We start from the raw sequence: 27093 nt of genomic DNA, 5'->3' as shown, positions 1-27093 counted from the left end.
TGCAGTAAGTCTACCCTTGAACTTAATTTTCTAGAATTCTTGAAATATCGGTTATCACACTATAAAAGACCAATTAATCAGCTTGTGTTTGTTCTCTATGTGTGGATCACTGTTGCCATCTACAGTTACATAAGGGGCATGCAACGTTGCCAAGTAATTCTAGAAGAAGGATCCTGTGATGCTGAGAAAATATGCTTGTTCAGTATGTTCATAAAATGAAAATGCTACCTGAAGAAGCAGCTCTTTTTCAACCACCTCTTCAGTCTTGCTGATGAGACGCTTCTGCAGGGTATGAATTTTCTGTATCAGCTCGAAGGTACTGGGGTCACTGGCCTATTCAAGGAGAATAAAACAAGCTGAAAGCCCTCTGTGAAAATGATTAGTGTTTAATTGATATGTATTGCAGACCCAAAACAGAGAAAATTAGAACCAAAACAAAGTATAATTGATGGGTTGGTCATCACTACTGCCCCCCCCCCCCCAAAAAAAGGCTGCAGTTTTCCTAAGGTCTTATCTATGGAAAGTGAATGTGTTCATTCCACCACTGGCAATAATAATAATAGCAATAATGATAGTTACCATGGTGCCTGATTTTTCGCCACCACTCAGATGCTATGCTAAGTGCTTTCCACACAGCATCATATTTTAGCCTCATGATTGTCTCATGAAATATTATTAGTATTCCCTATTTACAAATAAGGCAACAAAGGCTCAGAGCAGTTAAGTCATTTGCCAAAACTATAAGGCTCAGAGCTGGATTCAAGCCCAGGTATGCATGACTTGCAAGCCTGTGTTTCTTAATTACTGTGATCTGAGGATTCCCCTAGTATCACCTTTCTTTCTGTAGGAATAAGACAGGGTCTCCTAATTCACTCAACCTTAAGATTCTCCTCTGCTAACTGTTAACAAGAAGACTCATTACAGCCAATGATGGGGAAGGTTTCCAGGACGTGGACTACTGATAATAACTGGCAGCAGAACACAACCATGACATTTAGTTCTCAAATGGAGGTTTCAATCCACGGGGCTTTGGTGTTCCTTCAATAGCTATCTGTGTACAACTCAAACAAGATCTACAGTTTTATAAACTGATAATTTGTCCTCCAGACTCTGAGCCAATGTTTTACTTTCAACTGTGCTGACATTTTGAATTAATCTAGCAGTTAAATATTTTCCATTGCCTCCCAGAGTCTCTATCTTCTAATTTTTTAATAGAAATTGACATGGAATTGCATACTTTAAAGTGTGCTTGAAAATACATGGAATAAAGTGACAGTAAATGGATATAAAATCTTCAGCACAACTTCCCCAGATACATCCATATTATTGTTAGTTTAGTAAAGTACGCTACTCTTGGCATTTGAAGAGGAATAAGCAAGTCCAAAGGAAAAACAAAAAAGGAATTCCATTGACTTTGACTTTGTTTAAGAAATATTAAGCAGTGCCAACTGATATCCATATATTGTAACTAAATTTGGCACATGCACACTCGGCAGGACTGGATGTTGTTAAAACTCAGGCCTCAGGTTTACATAACAATTTGTAATACATTATCCTTAATGTTTTCTTCATTAAAAGAAAATACAAAAATGAAAACCAGAAGTCCATTTGGCTGATTTTCTCCTTTGTCCTGCCCTTTCTTATATCACATACTTAAACGCTTCCCAAAACCTTGATTGTTCATTTAATCAAAGCCCCTTCTGACCACCCACATTGTGGGGGACAAACAAAGGAGATGGCCACTTTTTTTTTTTTAACAAGCAGAGCTTGTGTTTAACTGTTATCCACAGGTGGTAATGTCTATCAGGAAGTCATAAAATAAATTTTACTGTTCATCACCTACCCAAAAATTTTGGCAATGTGATAAGATCCTAAGAGAAAGGGTCTGATTAACACAATATTAGTCCTTACTTACTGCAGAAAATAAAAGGATGCAAAGACCAATCAGAAGATGGTTAAGATACTAGTGGTCATTATAGCCAAAGGCAATTCATAATTCAAGACTAACATTCAGCCACTGGATAACTAGTTGGTCAAAAGCTACCTAAACAAGAAAAGTAAACATCAATCCATGAGGCTAGCTCACACTTTCACTGAATCTTCTTTAGGCAGACAAGATTTTGTCTGGGACTTCTTGCTTATATTTCAGATGACAATTTGCACAGCATTAAATAAAGTCACACCTCTTATGGTACTTTAGGTTAGAAGCCAAGGGTGGGAGAGATTTGAGAATGGAAAGAAGGTTCTGCCAGGTGTTACCTCAAGCTTCCTCCATCTATGTACATTCATGGGGTTTTCCAATTCCTCCTCCAGGGCTCGGCACCGGGTCCTCTCTTTCAAGAATTCTCTTTGGATGTGAAAGAGCTCCTGTCTGAATAAGACAAACTTTATCTTGCAAGGAAATTCTCCACTCATTTAAGTATATCTTCAAGAGGTTACCAACAGGCTAAGTCTTAGATAAAAAGTTGGAATTAGGGAGACGTTTGTGAATGCTGAGACCAGCCTCCTAACCTGGGCAAGATGATGTCAGTTCTTGCAGAACTCAAACTTTAACTTTTGCTTTAAAACAAACAAAAAGTGTCAAGGCTTCAGAATCATAATTTGGGGTACTCTAGGAATTTAGAGGTGTATGGAAGAAATGGGGGGTGTAAACTATGCGAGTTTCAATATATTATTTTGTGTTTCTCTGTGTGTCTAGTAGCAGCAGAACAGTCTACAATCCACTGCAAGTCCTAAAGAACTAGCTCTGACTCTAGCATACTTCTATACTCCATGGAAATCTCTACTTAATAGGGTAATGTGCTACAGCCATCCTCACTAGCCTGTGAGCTGGCTGCCACCCAATGAATGAAAAGCTTTGATGGGGGTTGCAGAAAAAGGCAAAAGCTTGCATTAACACGGGAAATACGGATATCATGATCAGTCCTCTGCTCTGGGTGTGCAGATTACTAATACTAAGCCATCTCCTTTACTTAATTGCTTCATTTAAACCAAATACAACTTTCCCTCATTAGCAAGACAAACCATTAGAATTAACTGCATAGTGTTCACTCAACAGGGAGCTCAGAACAAGCTGCTTAGAATTAAAAGCAAATTTCTAACACTTCCATTTTCTGGAGTGTCATCAGAAAAGGAGGGAAAGTGTATTACCTACCATCACTGACGGTTTATTTTGTGCTAGACTCTGTGCTAAGCAGATGTATTTTTGTGTTCAATTTTAACTACAAACCAAAGTTCAGAGAAGTTAAGAAATTTTCTCAAGGTCACACAGCTTGTACTGTGGCAAGGCTGACATTGTAGTTCATGCCTGCTTGCCCCAATGTCTTTATTAAGTTGTCTACCCATCGAAAAGAAAAATAAAGTCTATTATCAACAAACCAGCAGTACTGACTAGAAATAGGTGAAATCTGGTCCTTTGAGTATGTAATAAAAATAACTCATGGCTGGCAAGTTTACTAATGGTCTTGGAAATCATTCAATAGCTACTTAGAATGAATCCATTTGTCTCCAAAATGTCAACTGTGGTATCTCTGGGTAGTAAAGTTATGAGTGATTTTCTAATCTCTTCTTTCTATTTTTTTCTGCATTTCCCACTTTTTCAACAATGATTTGTATTATTTACATTATCTGAAATACAAGCCACTCAAAAAAAAAAAGTATTGATTCATTCTTCATAGTGGCAACCCTGCTATTCCTGAATATATTGACTGTATCTAAGTATCAAAACTATTTTTCTAATTCAATTAATTTGAGAAGCAGATTCTCTAAGTGTGTCCTTGACCAAAGGTGGTCAAGGATACTGTTCACCTGCCAGTCTGAGGAGAATAAGGGTATAGGATAGTTACTGAGAAAACATCAGACCTCTTATTTGATTTCCTGCAATTGCCTATTTAAAACATGGTGATGTTTTCCCAAAGGGAAGGTAAATCTTGTGTATAATGCAAGATTTAAAGTAATAAGGCAGCTCACTAAGCTAAAGTGAAAGCTGCAGAAGATAAATCAAGAGTGAAATATAAAATTTGGCCACCTTCTAAGGAAACAGGAGTTTTCAAGAAGTGATGAAATTAAATTTTTCACCTCTTTCAATCTGTATATAATTCCGAGAAAAAGATGTGTAAATGTCACCAGAATTAAATTTAAATATTGACAATCCACCTCTTGCATACTGCCTTATTAAAGGAGTTCAAAATTGCCCATGGGGGAAAAAATTTTTTTCTAAATTGTAATTAGTTTGAATTTGTGATTTGACTTAAATTCCCCTTTTTAAAATGCAGAATATAGTTTTTTAAAAGTCTTCTGGCACTTTTATCCCCTGAAAGCAAACTAGTTTTTTGTGTGTGAAAGAGCATAGATACAATATAGACTCTGAATTAAGGAAAATTTGTTTTCATCATTCCTAGTAATCTCATCATATAAAATTGTATACGACTTGATAAAGCCCTTCAATGACCAACCAGCAGGAAAAGCAGGTTATTTCAGGTGCTCCACGCAGACGGCTGTGCCCTCAGCCCTGAAGGGGCTCCTTTTACCTGAGTTCATCTACATTAGCCACACTCCTGGCAAGAATCCCCTTTTCCCGGCGAAGCTTCTTGATTTCGAGTTTGAGGATTCTCATGTCCTCCACCCTTTGGTTATACTGGCTCTCGCCTTTATTCAGTACAGATTGTTGGATCTTGATCTTCTCATAGAGCAAAGCTAACTCATCATTGCGCCGAACCAGCTGAGACCCCAGGATATCTCTCTCGCTGATGACCTAGAAAGGTAGAGAAGGGCATGGCCACCAAGGAAAGGTCACTCACTGAACTAAAAGTCTCATTTTTCATTATAGCAGCAGCAGCCAGTCAGTGAATACCTATCCCATACTCATGTGTGTCAGGTGCCACCTGGGCTGAAAACAGGAAATGGCCTGCTACACAACAAACACAGGTGTTCCTCCCTCAGAGTTTACAGTCTCCCTGGAAAAAGAAACAGTTAAACAAATCATCCATAGTTCCTAGTCTTGGCCTGTGGGTGTGTCATCTTATTTGTTTGTTTGTTTTTACAAGGCATTCTTTTTAAAATGTCTAAAGTTGAATGATTTTAGGGTGGACTAGCTCTTACCAAGTTCCACTACTCCTTACTGTCTTACACTGGGCCACTCCTCGTTTTTTCAACCCACCTGGTCCTTGAAAGCATCTGAGTTTTAACCCCCAAATTATGCATTTGCATTTCTAGCTCCCATATCATGTAATTATTCATTATAATTACATACAAGCCCTTAGTTATACTAAAATGTAAGGTCCTTGAGAACAGGGACACTGTTTTTCTGTTTGCCAATGTACCTCCAGTGCCTATAATAGAGATGACAGATAGTAAATGCTCGTAAATATGAGTTGAGTAAAATGAATGAATAGTTCATAATTAATCCGCAAAAGACAGGCCTTTGTCATTTTCCAACACAGTTGGATGGAGGTGTTTAGATGGGAGTGAGTATTCATAGAGTTGTCTCAAGCACTGGTGTCTGCTGATGAGACCAGCCCGTCTCAAGAGGAGGTATTCCTACCTGGTCTAGTTCCTTCTTCTGTCTTAGTCTCTCCCCATCAGCCTCGGCAATGATTCGCAGGAGTTTTCTCTCTTCGGCCTCTTGCTTTTCAATGAAGTGTTTGGTCTCCAGGGCTTGTTGTCTCAGTTTCTGCAGCTCAGCCTGACAAAGAGTGAAAGATACAGACAAATTTCACTTGGTAAGAACACAAATCTGGGACTGCAGGGTCTAGATTTTGATGTGCAGTTGCACTTCTTATACTTGCCTCTGATGCTTCATTTAACACAGTTTGATCAGTCTCACGAGCAAAGCAAGCTCACCACACATGCCCACACTAAATAAAGCCCATGAAGAAACAGTATTGCACATTAGAGTGATCATGTTGATTCTGTGAGTTGTGCCTTTAAGGGATTTCTATAATTTTTCTCTAAATGTGTAGCAGGGGCTTCATTGCTATTCAACAGCACTTCATCTCTTACCCAGCTAAAGGCAGGGAAGATTCACAGTGCAGAGAAGGATGTGGGGGTGAGGACAGGTGAGGGCTTAGTATGTCCTAGCTCCTATAATGGTCTAATACCACCAGCACTTTAACTTTGGAAATCAAGTCCTTTGCAAGCACACATTAAAAAAATAAGCGTCTATCTATAAAACATTCTGATGGAATGGAAAAGAAATAATAATGTAAAAGATACATAGATCCTGCCCCTAAGACATTTCTGATCCAGATGTGAGGATAAGATGCACAAATATTATGCAAATATTAAGAAGCCCAGAGAATACTTTTTCACTATCTTTTTTATCATTCACATGATAAACTGATTTGTAGGAAGTCAGAGGAAAAAGCATCGCTAGCCTCATGGGGGCTTCCTAAGAGAGCTCAAACTTGAATCCAGCCCTTGAGGATAGGTGGAAATTGTAGGAGTGGTAGGGAAAAGATGCTATAGACTGTTAAGTTTTAGAAGGAAAATTTATTACTGTCAAAGGACACATTCACTTTGATTCCACAGTACATTTGAAACCTATGACACCCCAGGCATGATACTAGGCATTGTGTGTAGTTACTGTTATTACCTAGATTTTACAGATGCTCTTACAGAGACAAAGAGAAGTAAATGACTTGCCAAACATCACCCAGGTAGCAAGTCAAAGAGTTGAGATTCTAACTCAAGTCTTTTGATTACAAAGCCTGTGCTCTCTCTGCTACTACTACTCAATAGCTTCAAATCAAATGCAGAAAATGAGTAAGATTTAAGGGATTCATCAACCATGGGAGATGAGAGATGTAACCAATCACACAACAGTGTGGAAATGCTATCTATGTGTGTACAAAAGGACAAGGGGGTACACAAGAAGGGGTTTCTACTCCTGGCTGAGGTTTAGATGGCAGAACCGTTGGGGCCTTGGCAGTTGACAGATATTGCTAAAATGAAGGGATAGGGATTGGAGAGTGGCCATTTCAGAATCAGGCTTGCCTGAACAAAAGCATGAAAACTATAAAATATCTGGTATGTTCAGCAGACAGCAAGGCATCCAGTATGTCTGCATTACAGAGCATGACGTAAGGAATAACAGGAGGTAAAGCTGTTAAACAGTTCGGCCAGACTAGCAAGGGTTTGTACAGAGTATGCAACTATATCAACTATATTAAAAGAAAGAGGAATATATCCTTGAGAGGGTCTTCGCCCAGATGGGAAGGACAGGTGGCATCACAGACTAGTGCAGCAAAAAAGAAACAAATGGGGAGAAGGAACTCTGCTCTCACCCTTACCTTGGACCACAAGGGAGTGACAAAACGATATTAAGGAATCAATTTGACAATGGCTTATAGGTCACAAATGTCAATGAAAGAGTAATATTTTCTCCTTCAAGAAGTATTGGTACACTCTATCGCATGCCCAGAAAGGTCACCAAGATTACAGAAAACCCCATACCTGCAAGTGCCTATGATACCACCCAGCTGTTCTCAAGGTCTACCCTTACCCACAAAGACCAAGAATCATTAACGCCATATCTCAAACATATTCAAACAGTAGAAAACATCACATACCTGGAAATTGATGTGCACTTTCAAGAACTAAATGCAACCAGCTACTATAAATCAAGGGTTTCTTTTATGATATTTTGTTTGCTCATTCATGAACAAACAAAATTTATGTTTTGGTCTAGGGTTAAGCAAAAAGAAATACTTACTGAGGAAAGATCTGATCTAGCATTTACCACTTTGGGGAAAGCATATTAAGAAAGAGAGACAAGAGCCAGCTTTTCTGTTTCTATAATCATTTAAGATGACAGTGGAGACAGCAATAAAATACCTGTGTGGCTCATCTTTTAATAAAACTTTTATTTTCCCAGATGTGCAGCATTCACTTCCCTGTTCCTAAGTGCCAAGAGCTGATCAGAATCCATCAGCAGAACAAAATGGGACTCCTGTTATATTAAAATGCAATCAACGGTGTGTAAAAGTATCTGTCTGAATTGTAAAACTATTCATGCGCTTGGTGGTACAGGATTTTTTTTTCATAATATATCAAAATTCTGAGTGGTCTCCTTATGACATAAATTTATGGGCTGTAAACAAGATATGACATTAGACGCTGGCAGCAAATGTTAGCATCAACAAGATACCTTAGGTCTAATACATTTAGCAGTTATAAATATGAACTGTCTTATCCAGGAAAGATGCAACTGCTGTGCACTCAAAAGTCCATCAAGTGACATTCTAGGTGGGAACTGAGGTTTCAGCATCTATCAAAGTGTTACCGGTGGTGTGAAGATGTAATGAGACAGCAGGACACACCCATTAGTCACTGCCTCCCCAATTATACAGTTTTGTGACAGAATACATATTTATGGAATATGTATCATCGAATTTGGCCGTAGGCATAAATCATATCTCTAAGAACCACATGTGTGGGAGTCCCATCCGTTTCTACGTGGTCCTGATATTTGCTGGGTTTCACAGGAGCCATCAGTTTATATCTAGCAAAACAGAACCAATTGAAGTCTTCCAGCCATGAGAATAATTAGGTTCTCTTATTCTTTCTGCGAAAGCTCCCATCCACGCCCTTCTACAGAGTCCACTAAGTAGAAGGATATGGTACCCTGAAGCCAGTCACTAATGTGAGGCTGAGCTCCAGACATACAGAATTTGCTGCTGTATTATTTGCTAAGAATCAAAGTGCTGTCAGATTGATGTGGGTGACTGGGAGGTGACTAGACAGAATCAGGGGCTTGTTGGGACTGGAAGGCAGAGACTCCAAATGACATGGCCCCTTCAGTGCTGATGAGACAAGACTTGGACAGAAGGGGCAGATAAACCCAGAGCAGCAAGTTCTACAGAAAATTACTGACATACTGTCATAACCATAATGTGCTGGTAATGTCTAGAATCCTGAGTCAGTAGAGTCTGGGAGGGACTGAAAAAGGAAAAGAAACTTGGAAGGAGCAAAATTTTTCCTTTTGAGAGGGATGAATGAGGATGGTGATGATCTACTGTGGCAACTGTTTGTCGGCTTTGAGGAGTAAACTGGATTGTCCTCTCAAAAGGCGTTTCACACTTTATCAAGCAGGGTAGGGTTTGCCTCTTCTTCAGGAGGGATTTGCACCCACATATCTTTTTAGGACTCACAATAACAACAAACCAAACTTTTCTGAAAGTAAAATTCTTGGAAAATCTGCCCTTTCCCCCAGGTTTTGGTTTGCAAACTTCAGATGCATGAATCCAGAGACCTGTATATAACATGATTCAAATTCATAGGCTAAAAAGTCAAGAGACTCAAACTCGACATTTGAGCTGTCATATTTTACTAAAGAATGTCAAACAGGTTTAATAATTGGCCAAAATTATCCAGTAGAAGTACCATCCCAAGTCACCCTTGGGTAACCTCAAATAATAAATCAAGCAGACATCCTTTCTGTGTTTCTCAGTCTTGCCTTAATGGAAACTGTTGGGAAAAAAATATTCCTAGTTTCACAGTTAAGGTCAAAGCAACTTCCTATAATCGATGGCCCAAAGCTATCCAGATCTAGGATTCCCAATTTAAAGCAGACCCTGTCTAGTAACTGAGCAGAAGCCCTTTAATCATCCTTGATGTCTACCACCTGCCAACCTTGCTGACCCCAGATGAAAAAACAAGACCCTGTGTTATTTATTTTATTTTATTATGATGCTTCTTTGGAGCTATATGTGTAGATGACTGATAACTGAGGTCATATGCCTAGAAGAATTTTTATATAAGATAATCACATCGAAACAAATAGAATCTAAATTCAGATTCTAAGGAATTAAAAATAATTATCATTTGCACAAGACATTGCTTGTTCTAAAGCAGAATTTTAAAGAAAGCAATTAGTTCCACCTTGCACCCCATTATGGGGCAATAATTGATCTTTTGAATAGTGTTCTACTTGGGAAAGTAAGTGATCAGGATCCTTGCCATTCTCTAAAAGGAAAGAGTAGATAATCTCTAAATGGAGTTAAATTGAAGGCTTGCAAACATAGGTCCATCAGGCCCATGGGTGAAGCTATGTTTACAATAAAGTTTTTCTGATTCATTCAATAAAAAATAAAGCCCATCCCACTTCAGAATCCAGGGTGGAATAAACTGCCTTATATAAAATTATGATTTTGAATAAGGAAAATAAGGGCAAAGATGCAGGATATTTTCAAATCTTAGAAAATATGTGTATGTTTCCTCGTAGATAAACAAATTTTGATGCAGAAGTCTACTCTTTTTCTATCAGAAGCTAGAGTGGTGGAGATGAAAGTTTCAGAAAGGTAAATACATTAAATACCAAATTATTTTAGTAAAGGTACTTTTTAACATTTTAATCTTTCTTGAACCAAGATGTGCCTTGAGTTAATGTGATGTAGCAGAAATTTCACAGAAATTTCTATTTCTATGAAAACCTATCATTAAATTTACAAAACCCATTATTACATTGAGAGTGCATATTTCAATCCACATTATCTTAAACATGATGGTATAAACCTGTCCAACACTAGATACACATTTTCAAGATAAGAACTATTTTTGAAAGGTAGTATGTGCAGAAACAAAGGTCCTCAGTCTCTCATTTGTTGTGTACAGTTTCTGCAAGTGGTCCTAAGCATCAGGAGTGTTTTATATATGCATAATACACTTCACAGTAAGAGTGGCATGATTCTCTTAGAAGGTCCTTTATTAATTTTTTGGACAAATATATTAGAAGGGAAACCAATTGGATTGGATAGGAAAAAGAAAACATTCTAAGTTTAGTAATGTATATAGTAAAACACATTTGGTTAGAGGTTTTGAAATATTGTAATTACTGGATGATGTATGTTTGGAAAGAGTACTTACATTATGTTAGTAGACACATACAATGCTCTTAATTACTAGATTTAAAGGGATATGTCTTAGTAGGATATAAACTTTTTTTTTTTGCAATTGGTTTTCTGCTCTGATTAGATTCAAAGGCACTAATGACTACCTTTCCAATAATCAAGATGGCACTGACAGTTCATGGTGTGAGCTGGCAACAGAGATATGCAAAATATCACCATTTGATTCTGCTAATTGTATATTTACATGAGGCAAGACTCTGAGTGACAGTTTTTTTGAAACCTTTACAGAGTTTTATGGAGTTAAGAGGTATAATGATGTTGGCTGGTTGTTCTTAGAATACGTTGGATACAATTACAAGAAAAAGGCATGAGTTGAAGGCGCCAAATTTACAATTTAAATGCAATATGAAAGATGTAAAAGTTTCTATGTGTGCCTGAAAGAAAATCTTATTTCCTGTGGTCACAGACTTGATATCTCTGCACACCAGACCCAGAGTCTCAACATGTGAGTAGCAGATTTACAACACAAACTAAAATCTCAACCTTGCAGGGGTCTGCAGTCAAAGTAAAGGCACTGATTGGAAAAGAATGGGATCCTGAAAACTGGGATGGGGACATATGGGCTGATAGTGATAGCAGTGAGAACACTGGAAGCCTGTGCTAGATAGACCTGTAATGGTTCGCCCTGAGGAACAATCAAATCTCCAGCCTGCCCTGAGGAAACAACCATCCAATCTCTAGCCTGCCCTAAGGAAAGAGCTTCCTGACCTCCACCTTACCTTGAGGAAATTGCTTCTGGACCTCCAGTCTGCCCTGAGGAGTCTGTCACTCAACCTCCAACTAAAGAGATTAACCCTGCAGGGCCTGCTAAACCTGTAATCCCCTCCCCATGGAAAAAGTTCCCTTTGTCTGGAGCGATTAATCCTATTTCTCCAGATGAAACTGCAGCAGGATATCCTGAGGTAATTGGCTTGAAGGACACTTCTATTTCTTTTCATGACCCACCCCTACCACCCTCTTTTCTTCAAGACCTATAACTAGATTAAAGTCCCAATAGGCCCTGAAAGGTGAGATACAAAGTGTGACCCACAAGGAAGTACGCTATACTCCAAAAAAGCTGCTTGAGTTTTCACATATACATAGACAGAAATCAGGGGAATATGTGTGGGAAGGGATATTAAGGGTGTGGGATACTGGTGGAAGGAATATGAAGTTGTATCAGGCTGAATTTATTGATATGGGCCCATTAAGCAGAGATTCTGCATTCAATGTTGTAACTCTAAGGTCAGAAAGGGCATTAACAGTTTGGGTAGTAGGTTGAGATGTGGCTCAAAAGGTGGCTGAGATTACTTGAGGTCAAAATGCCAGAACTTCCCTGATATAATGTGGAGGGAAGGGTTCCAAAGGCTTAGAGAGACTGGAATGTTAGAGTGGATTTGTCACAGAAGACCTGCTCACATACCTCAGGAATGTCCAGAGGACACAACTTGTACCAGTAAGGAATAAGTTTGTGAGCTTAGCTCCATCATCCCTGAAGAGTTCTATAGTCACCCTTCTTTATAGGTCAGATAATACTATGGGAACTGCTGTAACTGAGCTGGAATTCTTGAATACAATGGGGATGATCGGATCCAGAGTTGGCATAAGCTATGTGGCAGTGTTAAATCACCAAAGGCATGGTGGGTGTGGCTACCATGAAGGACAGCAGACTCAAAGCAGCAGTCAAAATAATCTGACTCAGAGAGCATCTACATTGGCTAGTAGATCATGTGGTACCAAGAAGTAAAATAGACGGGCAGTCAACTAAATTCTTGTTTGATATGCATAAGCAGAAGAGTTCTTGATCAAGTGAACAAAAGTTTAACTTAAATTATAAAAGCAGAGTCATGGCCCCTTAATCAATTCCCAGAATTCAAACAGTTCACAGACCCAGAGCCCCTTGAATGAGGGAAAGCCAGGTTCACTTGGGGAAGGACCCTGTTACACCAGCAAAAATTTACACTGTTACTCTTTCTCCTAAGGAAGACCTCCAGGCCTCTGAACGGGGTAACTGCTTTGGAGGAAAGGAAATGACCATATATTGGGGGAATGATTAGACACCGGCTCAGAAGAACATTAATTCCAGGAAATCCAAAACATCACTCTGGTCCAGCAGTCACAGTAGGGACTTACGGAAGTCAGGTGACTGATGGAGTTTTAGCTCAGGTCAATCTCACAGTGGGTCCAGTGGGTACAGAGACCCATTCTGTGGTTATTTCCCCAGTTCCAGAATGCATAATTGGAACAGACATATTCAGCAATTGGCAGAATCCCTATACTGGTTCACTAACTCATGGAGTAAGGGCTATTATGGTAGGAAAGGCCAAGTGGAAGCTACTAGAACTGTCCCTTCCAAGAAAAATAGTAAATCAGAAGCAATACCAGACTCCTGGAGCGATTGCAAAGATTAGCACCACCATCAAGGATTTGAATATGCAGGGGTGGTAATTTCTACCATATCCCCATTCAACTCTCCTATTTGGCCTGGGCAGAAAACAGATGAGTCATGGAGGATGACAGTGGATTTTCATAAACTTAACCAGATGGTGACTCCAATTGCATCTGCTGTTCCAGATGTGGCATCATTGCTTGAGTAAATCAATACATCCCCTGGTATCTGGTATACAGCTAATGATCTGGAAAATGCTTTTTTCCTCAATAGTTAGTATGGAGGAAACACGAGAAACAGTTTGCTTTCAGCGTGCAAGGCCAACAGTATACCTTCACTGTCCTTTCTCAGGGGTATATCAACTCTCCAGCCCTATATCATAATTGTGTCCACAGGGACCTTGATGGTTTCTCCCTCCCACAAGACATCACACAGATGCATTGATGATATGTTGACTGAATCTAGTGGGCAAGAAGTATCAACTATTCTAGCCTTAATGGTAACACATTTGCATGTCAGAGGAAGGGAGAAAAATCCAACAAAAATACAAGGCCCTCCAACTCAGTAAAATTTCTATGTGTCCAGCATGTGACACATATCAAGATATCCCTTCTAGAGTGATAAGCTGTTGCATCTTGCTCCTCCTACGACCAAAAAAAGGCACAACACCTAGTTGGCCTCTTTGAATTTTGGAGACAACATGTTCCTTATTTGGGTGTGCTAATCCAGCCCACTTACCAAGTTACAAGAAAATTTGTTAGTTCTGAATGGGGAACCAGAACAAGAAGAGGCCTACAATGATTTCAGGCTGCTATGTAAGCTGCTCTGTCACTTGGGCCATATGATCCAGCAAATTCAGTGGCACTGGAAGTATCAGTGACAAATAGAGATGCTTTCTGAAGCTTTTGGCAGCCCCTACAGAAGAACCACAATGCAGGCCCTTTGGATATTGGAGTAAAGCCTTACCATCCTCTGCAGATAACTACTCTCCTTTTGACAAATAGTCTTTGGCCTACTACTGAGCCTTTGTAGAGACTGAACACTTAACCATGGGCCACCAAGTTACCACGAGACTTGAGTTGCCTATTATGAGCTGGGTGTTCTCTGACCAAGCTATAAAGTTAGATGTGCACTGCAGTACTCCATCATAAAATGGAAATGGTATATATGAGAAAGGGCCTGAGCAGGTCCTGAAGGCACAAGTAAGTTACATGAGGAAGTGACCCAAATACCCATGGCCCCATTTCTGCCACATTGCCATCTCTTTCACACCCCAGAGTTATGGCATCTTGGGGAGCTGCTTACAATTAGTTGACTGAGGAAGAGAAAACTCAGGCCTGGTTCACAGATGGTTCTATACGATATCTAGGTACCACTTAAAAGTGGATAGCTGCAGCACTGCAGCCCCTTCCTGGGATGTCCTTGAAGGACAGTGGTGAGGGGAAATCTTCCCAGTGGGCAGAACTTCAAGCAGTGCACCTGATTGTTCATTTTGCTTGGAAGAAGAACTGGCCAGGGGTTCATTTGTTTACTGACTCATGGGCTGTTGCTAACAGTTTGGATGGATGGTGGGGAACTTGGAGCATGACTGGAAAATTAGTGACAAAGAGGTCTGGGGAAGAGGTATGTAGATAGACCTTCCTGAGTGGGCAAAAAAACATGAAGATATTTGTGTCCAGTGTGAATGCTCTGGTGACTTCAGCAGAGGAAGATTTTAATAATCAAGTGGATAAGATGACCCATTCTGTGAATACCAGTGATCCTGTTTTCCCTGCCACTCTTGTCATTGCCCAATGGGCTCATAAACAAAGTGGTCATGGTGGTGGTGACGGAGGTTATGCATGGGCTCAGCATCATGGACTTTCACTCACCAAGGCCAACCTGGCTACAGTCACCACTGAGTGCCCAATCTGCCAGCAGCAGAGACCCACACTCAGTCTCCAATAAGGCACCATTCCCTGAGGTAATCAGCTTGCCATCTGGTGGCAGGATGATTACGTTGGACCACTTACATCATGGAAGGGGCAGTGATTTGTTCTAACTGGGAAAGATACATATTCCAGATACACTTTGCCTTCCCTGCATGCAATGACTCCACTAAAATTATCATCTGTGGACTTACAGAATACCTTATCCACCATCAGGTTATTCCACACAGCATTGTCCCTGATCAAGAAACCCACTTCACAGCAAACGAAGCATGGGAATGGGCACATGCTCATGGAATTCTCTGGTCTTAGCATGTTCCCCAACATCCAGAAGCAGCTAGGTTGACAGAATAGCAGAATGACCTTCTGAAGTATCACTTACAGCACCAACTATGCAGTGATATTTTACAGGGCTGGGAAAATGTTCTCCAGGAGCCTGTGTATGCTCTGAATCAATGTCGACTGTATGGTGCCGTTTCTCCCATAGCCAGGATTCATGGGTCCAGGAATCAAGGGGTGAAAATGGGAGTGGTGCTACTCATTATCACCTTGGTGATCCACTAGGAAAATTTTTTTTTTTCCTGTCCCTGCAACCTTAAGCTCTACTGGTCTAAAGGTTTTAGTTTCAAGAAGAGGAGTGTTCCTATCAGGAGACACAACAATGAGTCCATTGAACTGGAAGATAAGCATGCCACCTGGCCATTTTGGGCTTCTCATGCCTCTGAATCAATAGGCAAGGAAGAGGATTACTACACTGGCTAGGGTGAAGGATCCTGAATATCAAGGGGAAATAGGACTGCAACTACACAATGGAGGTAAAGAAGCATTTTCCTGAAGATACCCTAGAGTGTCTCTTAGTACTACCATGCCCTATGATTAAAGTCAATGGAAAAGTGTAACAATCTAATCCAAGCAGGACTACCAATGGCCCAGAAACTTCAGGAATGAAAGTCTGGATCTCCCCACCAGGCAAAGAACCATGGCCAGCTGAAGTGCTTGCTGAGGATACAGAAATCATGGAATGGGTAGTGGAAGAACAAAGTGATAAATATGAACTTCAAGCACATGACCAGTTAGAGAAACAAGGACTGTAATGGTATGAATATTTCTTTCTTTCTTTGTTATGAGTATGTTTATATTTATACATAAAGCGAATATCTTTGTTTTCTTCTGTATCTTATCTCCTTATTATATGACATAAGTTGTATTGTTCATGTCAAAGTATTTACGTTATAGAATACCAAGTTTCAGAGTGAATGTTACCCAAGGACTTGCACCTTATTCTGGAGAGATTTAGTGTGTTTTTGGTTGTATACAAGACAGCTGAGTACTATTAAACAAAAAATATGTCTATTATTGTGTTCTATTTCAAGATTAAACATGGTTTAAGGTGATGCACATTGGTGCCAAATTGACAAGGGATGGATTGTTATGGTTATGGACTGTGATGTGTCAACTTGTCCAGATGACGGTGCCCAGTTTTCTGGTCAAGAAAGCACTGGCCTAAATATTACTCCAAACATTTCATGATTGGTTAATAAACCAGAAGACTGGTTTATTAAATCATCAGCACATTGCATCCATGGCTGATTGCATCTGCAGTCAATTAGTGACATTTCAATTAACTAGTTGAAGGCTTTAAAGGAGAAGACAGAAGAGAGAATCTCTCCACTTCAGTCAGCCAGCCTCTCCTGGAGGATTCCTTTAAGACTATCAGAGTTGGCAGTTTGTGGCCTGCCCTACAGTACTGGGACTGATGCATCCCCGCAGTTGCATGAGATACTTTTATAAAATCTCATATTTACAGATATCTCTCACTAGTTCTGTTTCCATAGAGAACCCTGACTAATGCAGTACCTTCAATGTTTCCTTCTCCTTTTCTATTCGCTGCTGTTCCAGATGTAGCTTCACAAGTGCTGACTCTTTGGCAGATATTTCTTCTTTCAGCTGATCAACCTGATGGGTCATAATCTTTAATTTCCTCTTCATTTCCGTTATTTCATCCTAAGAAAATGAAAGGAAAAAAGTCTGAAAGTGAATTAAATGGAAGACCCAATGGAAGACTAATACATAAAATCAAGAGCTTTTGAGGGAGGTGCTCTCAAAACAATGGTCTCTTGATCAATTGTCACTGGGCTATTCCTTTATGTCTTGGGCCTATCAATCTCAAAGCACTATCTCTCAAAATATTCTCCGAGATATATATTAAATGAGCATAATCCATATGACATATATATAGATGTACACATGTATGTATATAAAAATGCACTCTATTCCTCATTTTACAAGAATTTGAGGCACAACAATCATTATAACTAGAATACTATGAAGCAATCTCTGCAATTAAAGGGAAAGAATCTGCTGCTACCTTCTGAGTCATGGTAGCTATTACCAGTTTTAAAAATTAGACAGAGGAGAATGACAATTCTACATTATAATTAAAATACGAACATGATCTTCACCATCCCATCAAGTTGTGTCATTTCAATTTCAAACTTGAAAGTTTTGTATAAATTAATCTATTCTTTCAAGTAAATTCCACAAGATTTATTTCTTGATCTATTCTAAATTCTGCCATTAGGATAAAAAGAACTGTTTTAAGCCCAGGGTATAGAGGGATCAAAATGTAAAGACACAAATATTATTTACCTGAGCCTCAACCAGATTTTTGCTATACAGATTCCTATCAGACCTGACAGCTTCGTATAGATTCTGTTGCTGTTTTAATTTAGTCTCTGATTCAGCTATTCTTTTCCTGTAGTCAAAAATCTGCATTTCACGGATTTTTATGTCTTCCATGTTCATGAGGACCTGGAGGAGAAAAAAAGTATATGAATGTGGTTAAATAGTCTTTCTGTGATTATCAGCTTGGGACAAGTTTGGAGATTTTATCTAAGGGTAGCTATAAGAGATGCCAACCTTCAGAAAATCTGACTGTTGTTATAATCACTGCAGTACAACACAGGAATTCAGCCCAGTTGATTAGGGGCAACACATATTTTATCTGTGCAGAATTCTGCTCAAGCACAGAGGCTTAGCACAGTCATTCTGTGATCACAAGAGGGGAAAAAATAATCCTTTCAATTCTGAAAACTCCTCCTGATCACCCTACCCACCCACAAAAAAAAAAAAAAAACACAGGCTTAAACTGATCTTCAGACAAAGCTCTAAGAGATAGCTTAGCTGTCTGGCCACATTCACTGCTTTATAGAAATAACAAGAAGAAATGTGGCGTTCAGACACCGATAGCAATCTTAACGCTGGCTTGCCAATATCTAAGTTGCTCCATCAGGGAAATGCAAAGGGAACGCAAAGAGCTTCATAAAAAGTGCGTTGTTGTGCACAAAACACTTCAAGAAAAGATGTGATATAAGAATGACTGCCTCCTTTTTGCAAGTATGAAAAACCAAGAAACAAAATTCCACAGTGAACCAATAAGCAATTCAGACAGCAAAAATTATATTATCGTGACCCTCAGCTGCAAGGTCCACAGACATTGATTTTTAAGGACAAACTTCATAAACAATTCCTTAAGAAGAAAAATTTTAGCAAGGAAACTGATGAAATAAATAGCTGAATTAAGGTCCAGCTAGAACATATAAGGAGAAAATTCTTAAGATCTCATTGAGTTTTCATGGATCTCTCTTAATTATTGGTTACGATTGAAGGAAATCAGTAGAGCAACAGGACCAAGAATGGAGGGAAGGGGAATATACTTGAAATAAGGTCAGAAAGTGACATTTTACCTGAGGAAATAACATTTTATCTGAAACCTTTTACCTGAAAATGACAAAAGGGACCTCTTATACCTTTGCCATGCGATCTTCACTGTGAGTTAAGTGTGGGCTACTTGCTTGAAATAACATGTTCCCAAATTATCAGAATCCTATTTTTTTCACTAGTGGAATTAGTATTTTGATAATATACTGAGAACCCCTGCTTTAGTGTCTTCCCATCAGAGCTGAAGATGCCTGTGCTTAAAATATCTATGTATCCTTTATATCTTTGAATAGGCCCTTTTCAAAGTTTTCTTTGTACCTTTTTATTGAATATATTGGTTTGATAGTCTAATAATTTTTTCTTATTAAAATATTTAAGCTGATTTTTTAAACATAGTCCCATATGTCTTAAGTTTAAATGCACAAATATGAAATATACATTTATTTTCCTTATTTATTTGGACCTTACCTCTTCCCTTAACCCACATCAGCCCCACAACTATACATAAATATAACCAAGTTAACAATCTAGTATACATCCATCCACATTTTTAAAAAAATTCTGTACATGTTATTCAGATTTACAAATACAGTAATAACAGGTACTTTCTATGTACCAGGCACTTACATGTATTAACTTATTTAATCATCACAAAAATCCTATGAAATGTGTATTATCACACCTGATTTTATGAAGGAAGAAACTGAAATCAAAAGAATTAATATAATTACCAAAATTATTAAGCTGGAAAGTAAACAGATACAGAAATTTGTTTGTTTTCCTTTAGTTATATTTTTTGTGGTGTTTTTGTTCATTTTGGTTTAGTTTGATTTGGTTTTTGCTATTTTTGCTTTCTTTAGCTTTGCTCTTTAGGTTTTGGGTTTTTTTTAAGTCAAATGGAATTTTATTTTATATACTTTTATGCACTTTGCTTTTATCACTCAAAATACATGTGGAAATCATCTAGTATAACTCTAATTCATTCTCTTTCAAGGCTGTATAATATTCTATAGTATGTATATATCATCATTTACCCAAATCTTCCCCTCCTGATGGGCTTTAACTTTTTCCACTTTTTTGCCACTATTAACAATACCGCAATAAACATTTCTGTACATGTCCTCATGCACCCTTGCTTTTATTTCTAGGGGATATATTTCTGCAAGTTGGATAGATGGCTCAAAGATCATATATATTTTTAACTCTTAATAGATACCACTAGATTGCTTTCCAACATGGCTGTAACACTTTACATTTCCACACTGCCAGCACCAGTTTTCTTCAAAGAAAACCATCCTTGCAGTTGCAGGATTAACTGCCTTGTACATACCAGATGATTCTTTTAAGGTACTACTGAATTTTATGTAATCGAATTTTATTTGGAATTCTGAATGCATAGTCTTAAGAGAAATAGGTCTCTAGCGTTCTTTTTAGTTTTCTTTTAATACCAAGATTTCTGCTAGTTTTATAAAGTGAACAGAGTACCTTTCTGTTGTTCACTCATTCATTCACTCATTCACTTATTAAGTCATTCAATGAATATTAAGTACATTTCAATGGCAGACACTATTAAAGCACTAGTGATATAAAGAAGACTAAGATACATTCCCTCCCTCAAGTTCATATCTAGTTCATGTCTAGTGAGAGACTTCACCAAAGAATAGATAACCAAGGAATGGATACGACCACCAGACTGAAATATGCCCAGGGTGTTATGGGAACATCGAAGGCAGGAAGATTAATAGATAGATTTTGACATTTTGTCTAATTAGTTAATATTTAGTATTTACATAATTTGTGGGAACTTCATCTCTCTTCTTAGACCTCAAACATCCCAACCAAGGTTTTGCCTGGGATCCCAGACTCTCTCCAAGGTCTGAAATCTTTCTACATTATTACTACAGAAAACATGAGCTATATCAGTAAAGCAATGCCTATCAATATTACCCAAAACAGTACAATATAACATGCATAAATGCCTATCAATATTACCCAAAACAATACGATATAACACGCATAAGCAGTACTTTTTCTAAGGTGACATGAGAACTGTCTGGTTTTTTGGTTTTTTTGTTTAAGTTCGAAGGAACTCAATTCTAAAATCATTAGGCCCTCAAGCAGTGCTGGATTTTATTATATCTTAACTTTCAGGACAGCTTCAATATTTATTGATCTTTCAAGTGTTCTAGTTCTTGAGTCAAACTTTGATGTACATAATTTCTAGGGAATTCTCTACTTCATTGAAACTTTTAAATTTAAGCAACTAGAATTGCATAAAATATCTTCTTATAATTTTCCTACTGTTTCATTATTACTGTTAATTATAGCTATTATTCACTTTGTGTGGGGGGGAAAATGGCCAAAGGTAAGACATATATATGCTTATCATGAGTGGCTTGGATGGCTGAATGGGGCCTGGAAGGAGAAAGATTGGAAGTTAAATGACAAGAAGGTCTGCAGAAGAGGCAAGCAGATGGATCTGAGATGTTAAGAAACCCCAGTTTCTTCTTCCATCATTTCTCTGAACCATCTCTTCAGAATCCTTAAAAATGATCTGCAGGTGGCCTTTTAAAATACCAACTCTGGCAACTAAAATATATAGGTTAGGAATAAATATGAAACGTGAATAAGGTAATCATTTCTGGATCTGTCATTTTGTTTTATATATTCTTAAAGAAAGGCGCTATCTTAACCTAAAATTTAGTCCTTCTCTAAGACATCACCCTCTTTGGGGTCACTGAAATGAGGAGTTTGAGGAAACTTTAAACTGCATCATCAGCACTCAGAACTTCAAGCACCACAGAGAAAAGAAAAAAGACTACTTGTTTAATTGCTTTGAGAGGTGTTATGACAAGAATAACCTTCTGTACAGACAGAATAATGCTCCAGAGAAAGGAGGCAACCAAGGGAATTTCTTTTTTTTGGCCATCCAAGTAGCATGGTCCATGTCTCTGCACAGAAAGTGCACAAAATCACAAACTTGCTTTGGGGCTTCTGAAATGTGAAGTAAGAAGAACCCATAATGATTCCAAGATCAAAAGGATTTAAAGTTAAATGACAATGAAAAAATAACCTGAGTATTGAAACTAGGGGAAAAGACAATATACAAAGCAATTTATTTCTAAGTGTTGGGATTCAATTTATCTTTATGGAAATCATTCAACTCCAATGTCACATAGAAGTTCAAATTCTGTAAATTCATAAAATGTGTGGAGCATTTACGTAGTAGCAAAAACTCTTGACAAAAAAACGTGTCCCCTATTAAAAATAGTATATCAGAGGATACAGAATGCCAGCAGTGGGGCTGAAGCTTAATTAATTGATCACATTTTCAGATACCTAAAACCAATTCACGAGATAAATTATATTCAAATATAGAAAGTTTTATTACAGCCAGAGAGTTGGAGCTCCTAGCATTCATAGACTGACTTCAGAGGAGCCCAGAAAATGCTTACAATGCACTAAGAGGGTAAAGACCCAATTTATAACCTACTCCTACTTTTTCTTTTTCTGCTAAAACAACCTGCCAATAGAAATAAGAGTGAAATAAAAATCAATAATGTATACTGGAAATCTGCAACATAGCCAAAATATCATATAGACTGAGGCAGGATAAGAAAGTAGGTCATTGAATTTGGAATACTTTAACTTGCATTTGATGAAATATCAGTACAGTAAACTTCTCAAATAAGTTTTTCTGACTCGATGTCAATGGTTTCAATGCTGACAGTGCCTTTATCTTCACAATGAAACTGAAAAACTCACTTTCTGAAAATAGAAAATATCTATGGGTACAGGCACATGAAATTGTATGTCTCCCCTGTTTTTCTTGCTCTTTATTTTATCCTCTATCCTAAGTTCAGAGAGACATATTTATGTTGCTATCCCCTTTTTTATGTTATATTATACTATGTTATAATATAAAATGGGGGATACATAGTCTCTCTCTCATAGGACTATTGTGAGGATTAGTGAGAAAATATGTCATCATAAGTACCAGCATATAATTAAGTTATTATATAACATGTTAATAGATTATCATAAATTACATTATGCTATATTACATTAAATTAGCTCTTAATAAATCAATTTTATTCTTCTATGAATCAACTCTACTCTCCAAGAAAGTAATGATACACAGTATATGTCTCTCATTATAACACAAGAAGCCTATAATTTGTATATGTTCCCTTGAACATGTTCCCTTGAACATGCCAGGATTCTACCTAATTAAGGATGCTCTGAATAAACTGTCAAATTGACATCAAATAAAGGAGCTTTATTTCATTATGATGAAATCTATACAGTGGGTAATATTTCTTTGATCAACTTTATTTTTTTCCCTTGCTTCTAAGTCCTTGAAGGCACATTATTATTCATTTCTTGGAAACTGTCTAGAGAGCTTTGCTTGACATCGTCATAGGCAAATGAGCTCCTAAAAATTTGTAGGTAGGGATTCATGGTGAAAAAAAATGGCAATTTGGTGTGTAAAATGTCTGGGAGGAGATTGCCAGAAGCTTAATATTTAGAATGAAAAAAGAAAGGTCCTGAAATAATGTAAGTGTACTGTGTGCAAAATGTTCAGCAGATGTAATAATTAAGTATGGATTTCCCTAGAATTTGTGAAAGCTCAGAAGTGAAAAAATATGGTGGACCAAAACTAAGAACATCATTCCTTGTGCCTAGAAATTTATCTCAAGAGTAAAATTCAGATCTCAACAGAAGAAAAATCATGAGGATAAAAAATGCTGAAACTCTGTAGTAGTTTATAGTTCAGCAAATATTTACTCACTCCCCCATACCCACCATCTCCATGTGTTGATGCTGGGCATGGCTGTGTGACTTGCATTAGCCAACGGAACATCAGAGAACATTAGGTAAGTAGATAGACATGAAATGTGCTTGTGTGGCTGACTTTGCCTTTTGCATGTCTTCCTTTCCCTGTGAGAAGAATGTGCATACAGGAGGATGAGAAACATGGAGTAGAACCAGGTCCAGCCCACAGCCAGAGCAAGCCCACCCAAACCCAGCCTAGAGAGTTGAACCCCAATCAACTGCAGTCCTCTTAGAAATAAATACTTTTTTTACATGCCATTGAGATTTGGTCATTTTGCTGTTGTTGTCATGTAGCATTATGGAAAGCGCTGACTGAGACAAACACACAAGAAAAGGTGTGGGATTCTAAACCATCCAGCTCTGGCACAAAGGAAGAGCTTCTTTCTTACTTGCAAATGCCAAGTTAAATTAATAAAATATAATGTAAGGCTTTTAGCATCTTAGATTTCTCCTTTTTTTTTCTCAAACAAGAAAGAATCAGAAGGCAAATATGGATGTTTTTGCAGTCCAGAAGGCAGAAGAGAGCATGCCAGAAGTCATTCAGAGCTAAAAAGGCTGAGGATAATTCAGTTAAGATCTTCCATTATGGCCACACATTTCAAATGAATTAAAGAGAGGGCATGCACACATATATAAGTAAATATATTCTTGAAGAAGAACTTAACAGATTTCTAAAAGTAACTCTTGGAATAGTTCACTTAGATGTCTAATTAAGCTTTTCACTCATTCTTTCAAAAAACATAAAGCAGACATGCAATTAATGGTAAACTATTCAGGATTCTCAACTGCCAAAGAGGAGAACAAAGTAGAGGAGCTAGAGATGTTTCAATGAAGCTCCTTGGGAAAAGTGTGGAAAAAATGGAATTTAGTTAGGTCTTTGAAGACAGGGGAAGGCTTAATTAATATTGTTTCTTTAGTTTTATTAGGACACTAAACTATATTCATTTTATAAACAATATTCATTTTAGAAAATCTGAATAATACAGACATCACACAAAGGGAAAATTAAAATAACCTGTGTGGTGGTTAGGCTCTGGTGTCAACTTGGCCAAGTGATGATGCCCAGTCATCTGGTCAGGCGAGCGCTGGCCTCGCCATTGTTGCAAGGATATTTGGCAGCTGGCTGATAAACTCAAAGGCCGGTATATTAAATCATCAGTCAGTTGACTGCATTTGTGGCTGATTACATCTGCAATCAACTAAGGCTCGCCTCCCACAATGAGATAATGAAATCGGTTGAAGGCTTTTAAGGGAGAAGAGAGACTCTTTCACTGTTTCTTCAGCCAGCGAGCCTCTCCTGTGGAGTTTGCCCAGACCCTTCATCGGAGCTACAGGCTTCACAGCCTGCCCTATACATTTTGGACTCCTCCATTCTCATGGCTGTGTGAAACACCTTTATAAATCTCATATTTACAGACATTTCCTGTTGGTTCTGTTTCTCTAGAGAACCTTATCTAACACAACCTGTATCTCCATCACCCAGAGATAACCACTATTACTACATTGGTATATTTCCTTCCAAACTTTTCTTTTTCCTATTAAAAAACAAACAAAAAAGCTAATCAGACTTCTACTTTTTCATTGTGTAAATCCTTATGGAGTTCTTTCCTTCATCCTTGTACATAAACACACACACATTTTCCCACCAGGGCAGGTTGCTACAAGGGTCACTGATTTTATCTGGAACGGACATGGTCAGTCTGCATACACGGTCCTTTCTTCATCTCCAGAAAATGTTTTCCCATTACCTCTTTTACTTAGGGCTCAGTTCTACCATCAGAAACCACTTATCTATAGGTGGACTTTTATTTTGTCCTTCTTATCGCCTGTCTTCTCTTCGATAATTTGTGTCGCTTTAACCATTTTCCTCGGCCATTCCAAGAGAACACTTCAAGTTTGCACTTCACTCCAGTGGTTCCACTGACCACACCAATTTTGTTCTTTACTGATTTCAGTGTGGGTTTTTTAAATCTGCCTCTATTTGTTTTGTTTGTTTTTTGCTTGTTTTAGTTTCTTTACAATTATTTCCTATTTTATTTATCTCTTCCTTTCTATTTCATCTTTGCTTTTTCCTAGGCAAATGTCATCTTGGACTTACATCCCAGTCCTATATCCAACTGAGGTCACCTTGTCCTTAACAACAGCAGCAGCTACAAATGCCGAGAAACCCATCCCATGTGCTAGTAAACCCAGCATCCCCCCTACTATTTCCAAGAATTCTTGGGGAGATTAAATTTCTCCTACCATATCTGTGGCTTTGACTTCCTGTTTCCATCAAATTCTGGATTCTCAGTTAGTATCTTGTCTCTTGCATGTACTATCCCTTTTCTAGGATGTGTTACCTCACACTCCTCATTAACCCAGTCCTGTCCACCCCAAAGTGCAATCATGGCAACAGGGCTGTAAAGACTTTCAATGAAGGTTTCAGTACAGAGCATAGGGCCCTGGCTTACTGCTTGACAATGTTGTTGTCTGCTCTTCTCTTTCATCCCCTCCTCTCTCGGTGCTAAATCCAACCCAATTCCGTTCTCAATTTTTGCTACTTTTCTTAGGTACTCGGTCTCAATCTGGTTCACTGGGCCTCACCATTCATACCACTGCTGGTATCAGTGTATTTTGCTAAACAAAGATTGTTCTTTCCCATGAGGGAAACTTGGCACCAGGCTTTATATATTTATACTCTTTGAAAGAAGCCAAACATTTTCTCTGCATTTTCTTCTACTATGTGGAACCTTATTAAGATACTGATAGTCAATGGCCATGACCAGTTCCCCCACCCCTACCCACTTTTCTTTTTTCCTGGACTTGCAGTATTTACTTGACAATAAGAAGATGGAGTGACACCTGATCAGTTCTTGGGTAGTACAGGGAAGTGATAGTGGGAAAATTCCAATGCATCTTTCTAGCTCTTCTCTAATGGTGTCTTTTATGAAGCAAATTCAAGGGACCATGAGTTGAGGTCCAGGTAGTTTTCTCAATTCAGCACTGTTGTTTTTACTATTCTCATCCATTCTCTTATATTTTAGTATTTGGCTTTTTGTTAGTCTTTGTATGATGCTGTTAAAAGTTTTCATCTTTTTCTGTACCTTACTGACATTTGCAATCAGTTGGGAATAACTATGTTCAAATGCCACTTTGAGGAAGCACTCTGGACTTCCTATCAACTAATTTATTTATTCATTTGTTTATAAAATATTTACATAGCATTTACTATGTGCAAAAGATTTTTCTAGTACCTTACAAATATTAACTCAAATAATTCTCACAATCATTCTATTTTTTCTATCCATACCATCTTTTTTCTAAACATACAGACAAAATTGAGGGTCAAACC

At 38.1% G+C, this 27093-nt stretch overlaps 1 protein-coding gene across 2 annotated transcripts in view; it reads right to left on the bottom strand.

Annotated features, from left to right (window-relative positions):
- The window catches only part of CFAP58 (cilia and flagella associated protein 58), a 134787-nt gene that overhangs the window by 81392 nt on the left and 26302 nt on the right, over positions 1-27093 (bottom strand). For both annotated transcript variants that reach the window (XM_077125957.1, XM_077125958.1), the window contains exons 10-15: positions 17853-18014; positions 17061-17207; positions 5543-5683; positions 4530-4753; positions 2260-2371; positions 229-333 (exon numbers count right to left, since the gene is read on the bottom strand). In XM_077125957.1, coding sequence (XP_076982072.1) covers positions 229-333; positions 2260-2371; positions 4530-4753; positions 5543-5683; positions 17061-17207; positions 17853-18014 — 891 coding nt within the window. The remainder of the gene's footprint in view (positions 1-228; positions 334-2259; positions 2372-4529; positions 4754-5542; positions 5684-17060; positions 17208-17852; positions 18015-27093) is intronic.

Source organism: Tamandua tetradactyla, chromosome 13 (assembly GCF_023851605.1).
Source record: "Tamandua tetradactyla isolate mTamTet1 chromosome 13, mTamTet1.pri, whole genome shotgun sequence".
In the NCBI taxonomy this organism is placed as follows: domain Eukaryota; kingdom Metazoa; phylum Chordata; class Mammalia; order Pilosa; family Myrmecophagidae; genus Tamandua; species Tamandua tetradactyla.
The sequence above is the reverse complement of the archived record's forward strand: the minus strand, read 5'-3'. Positions and strand labels throughout refer to the sequence as shown.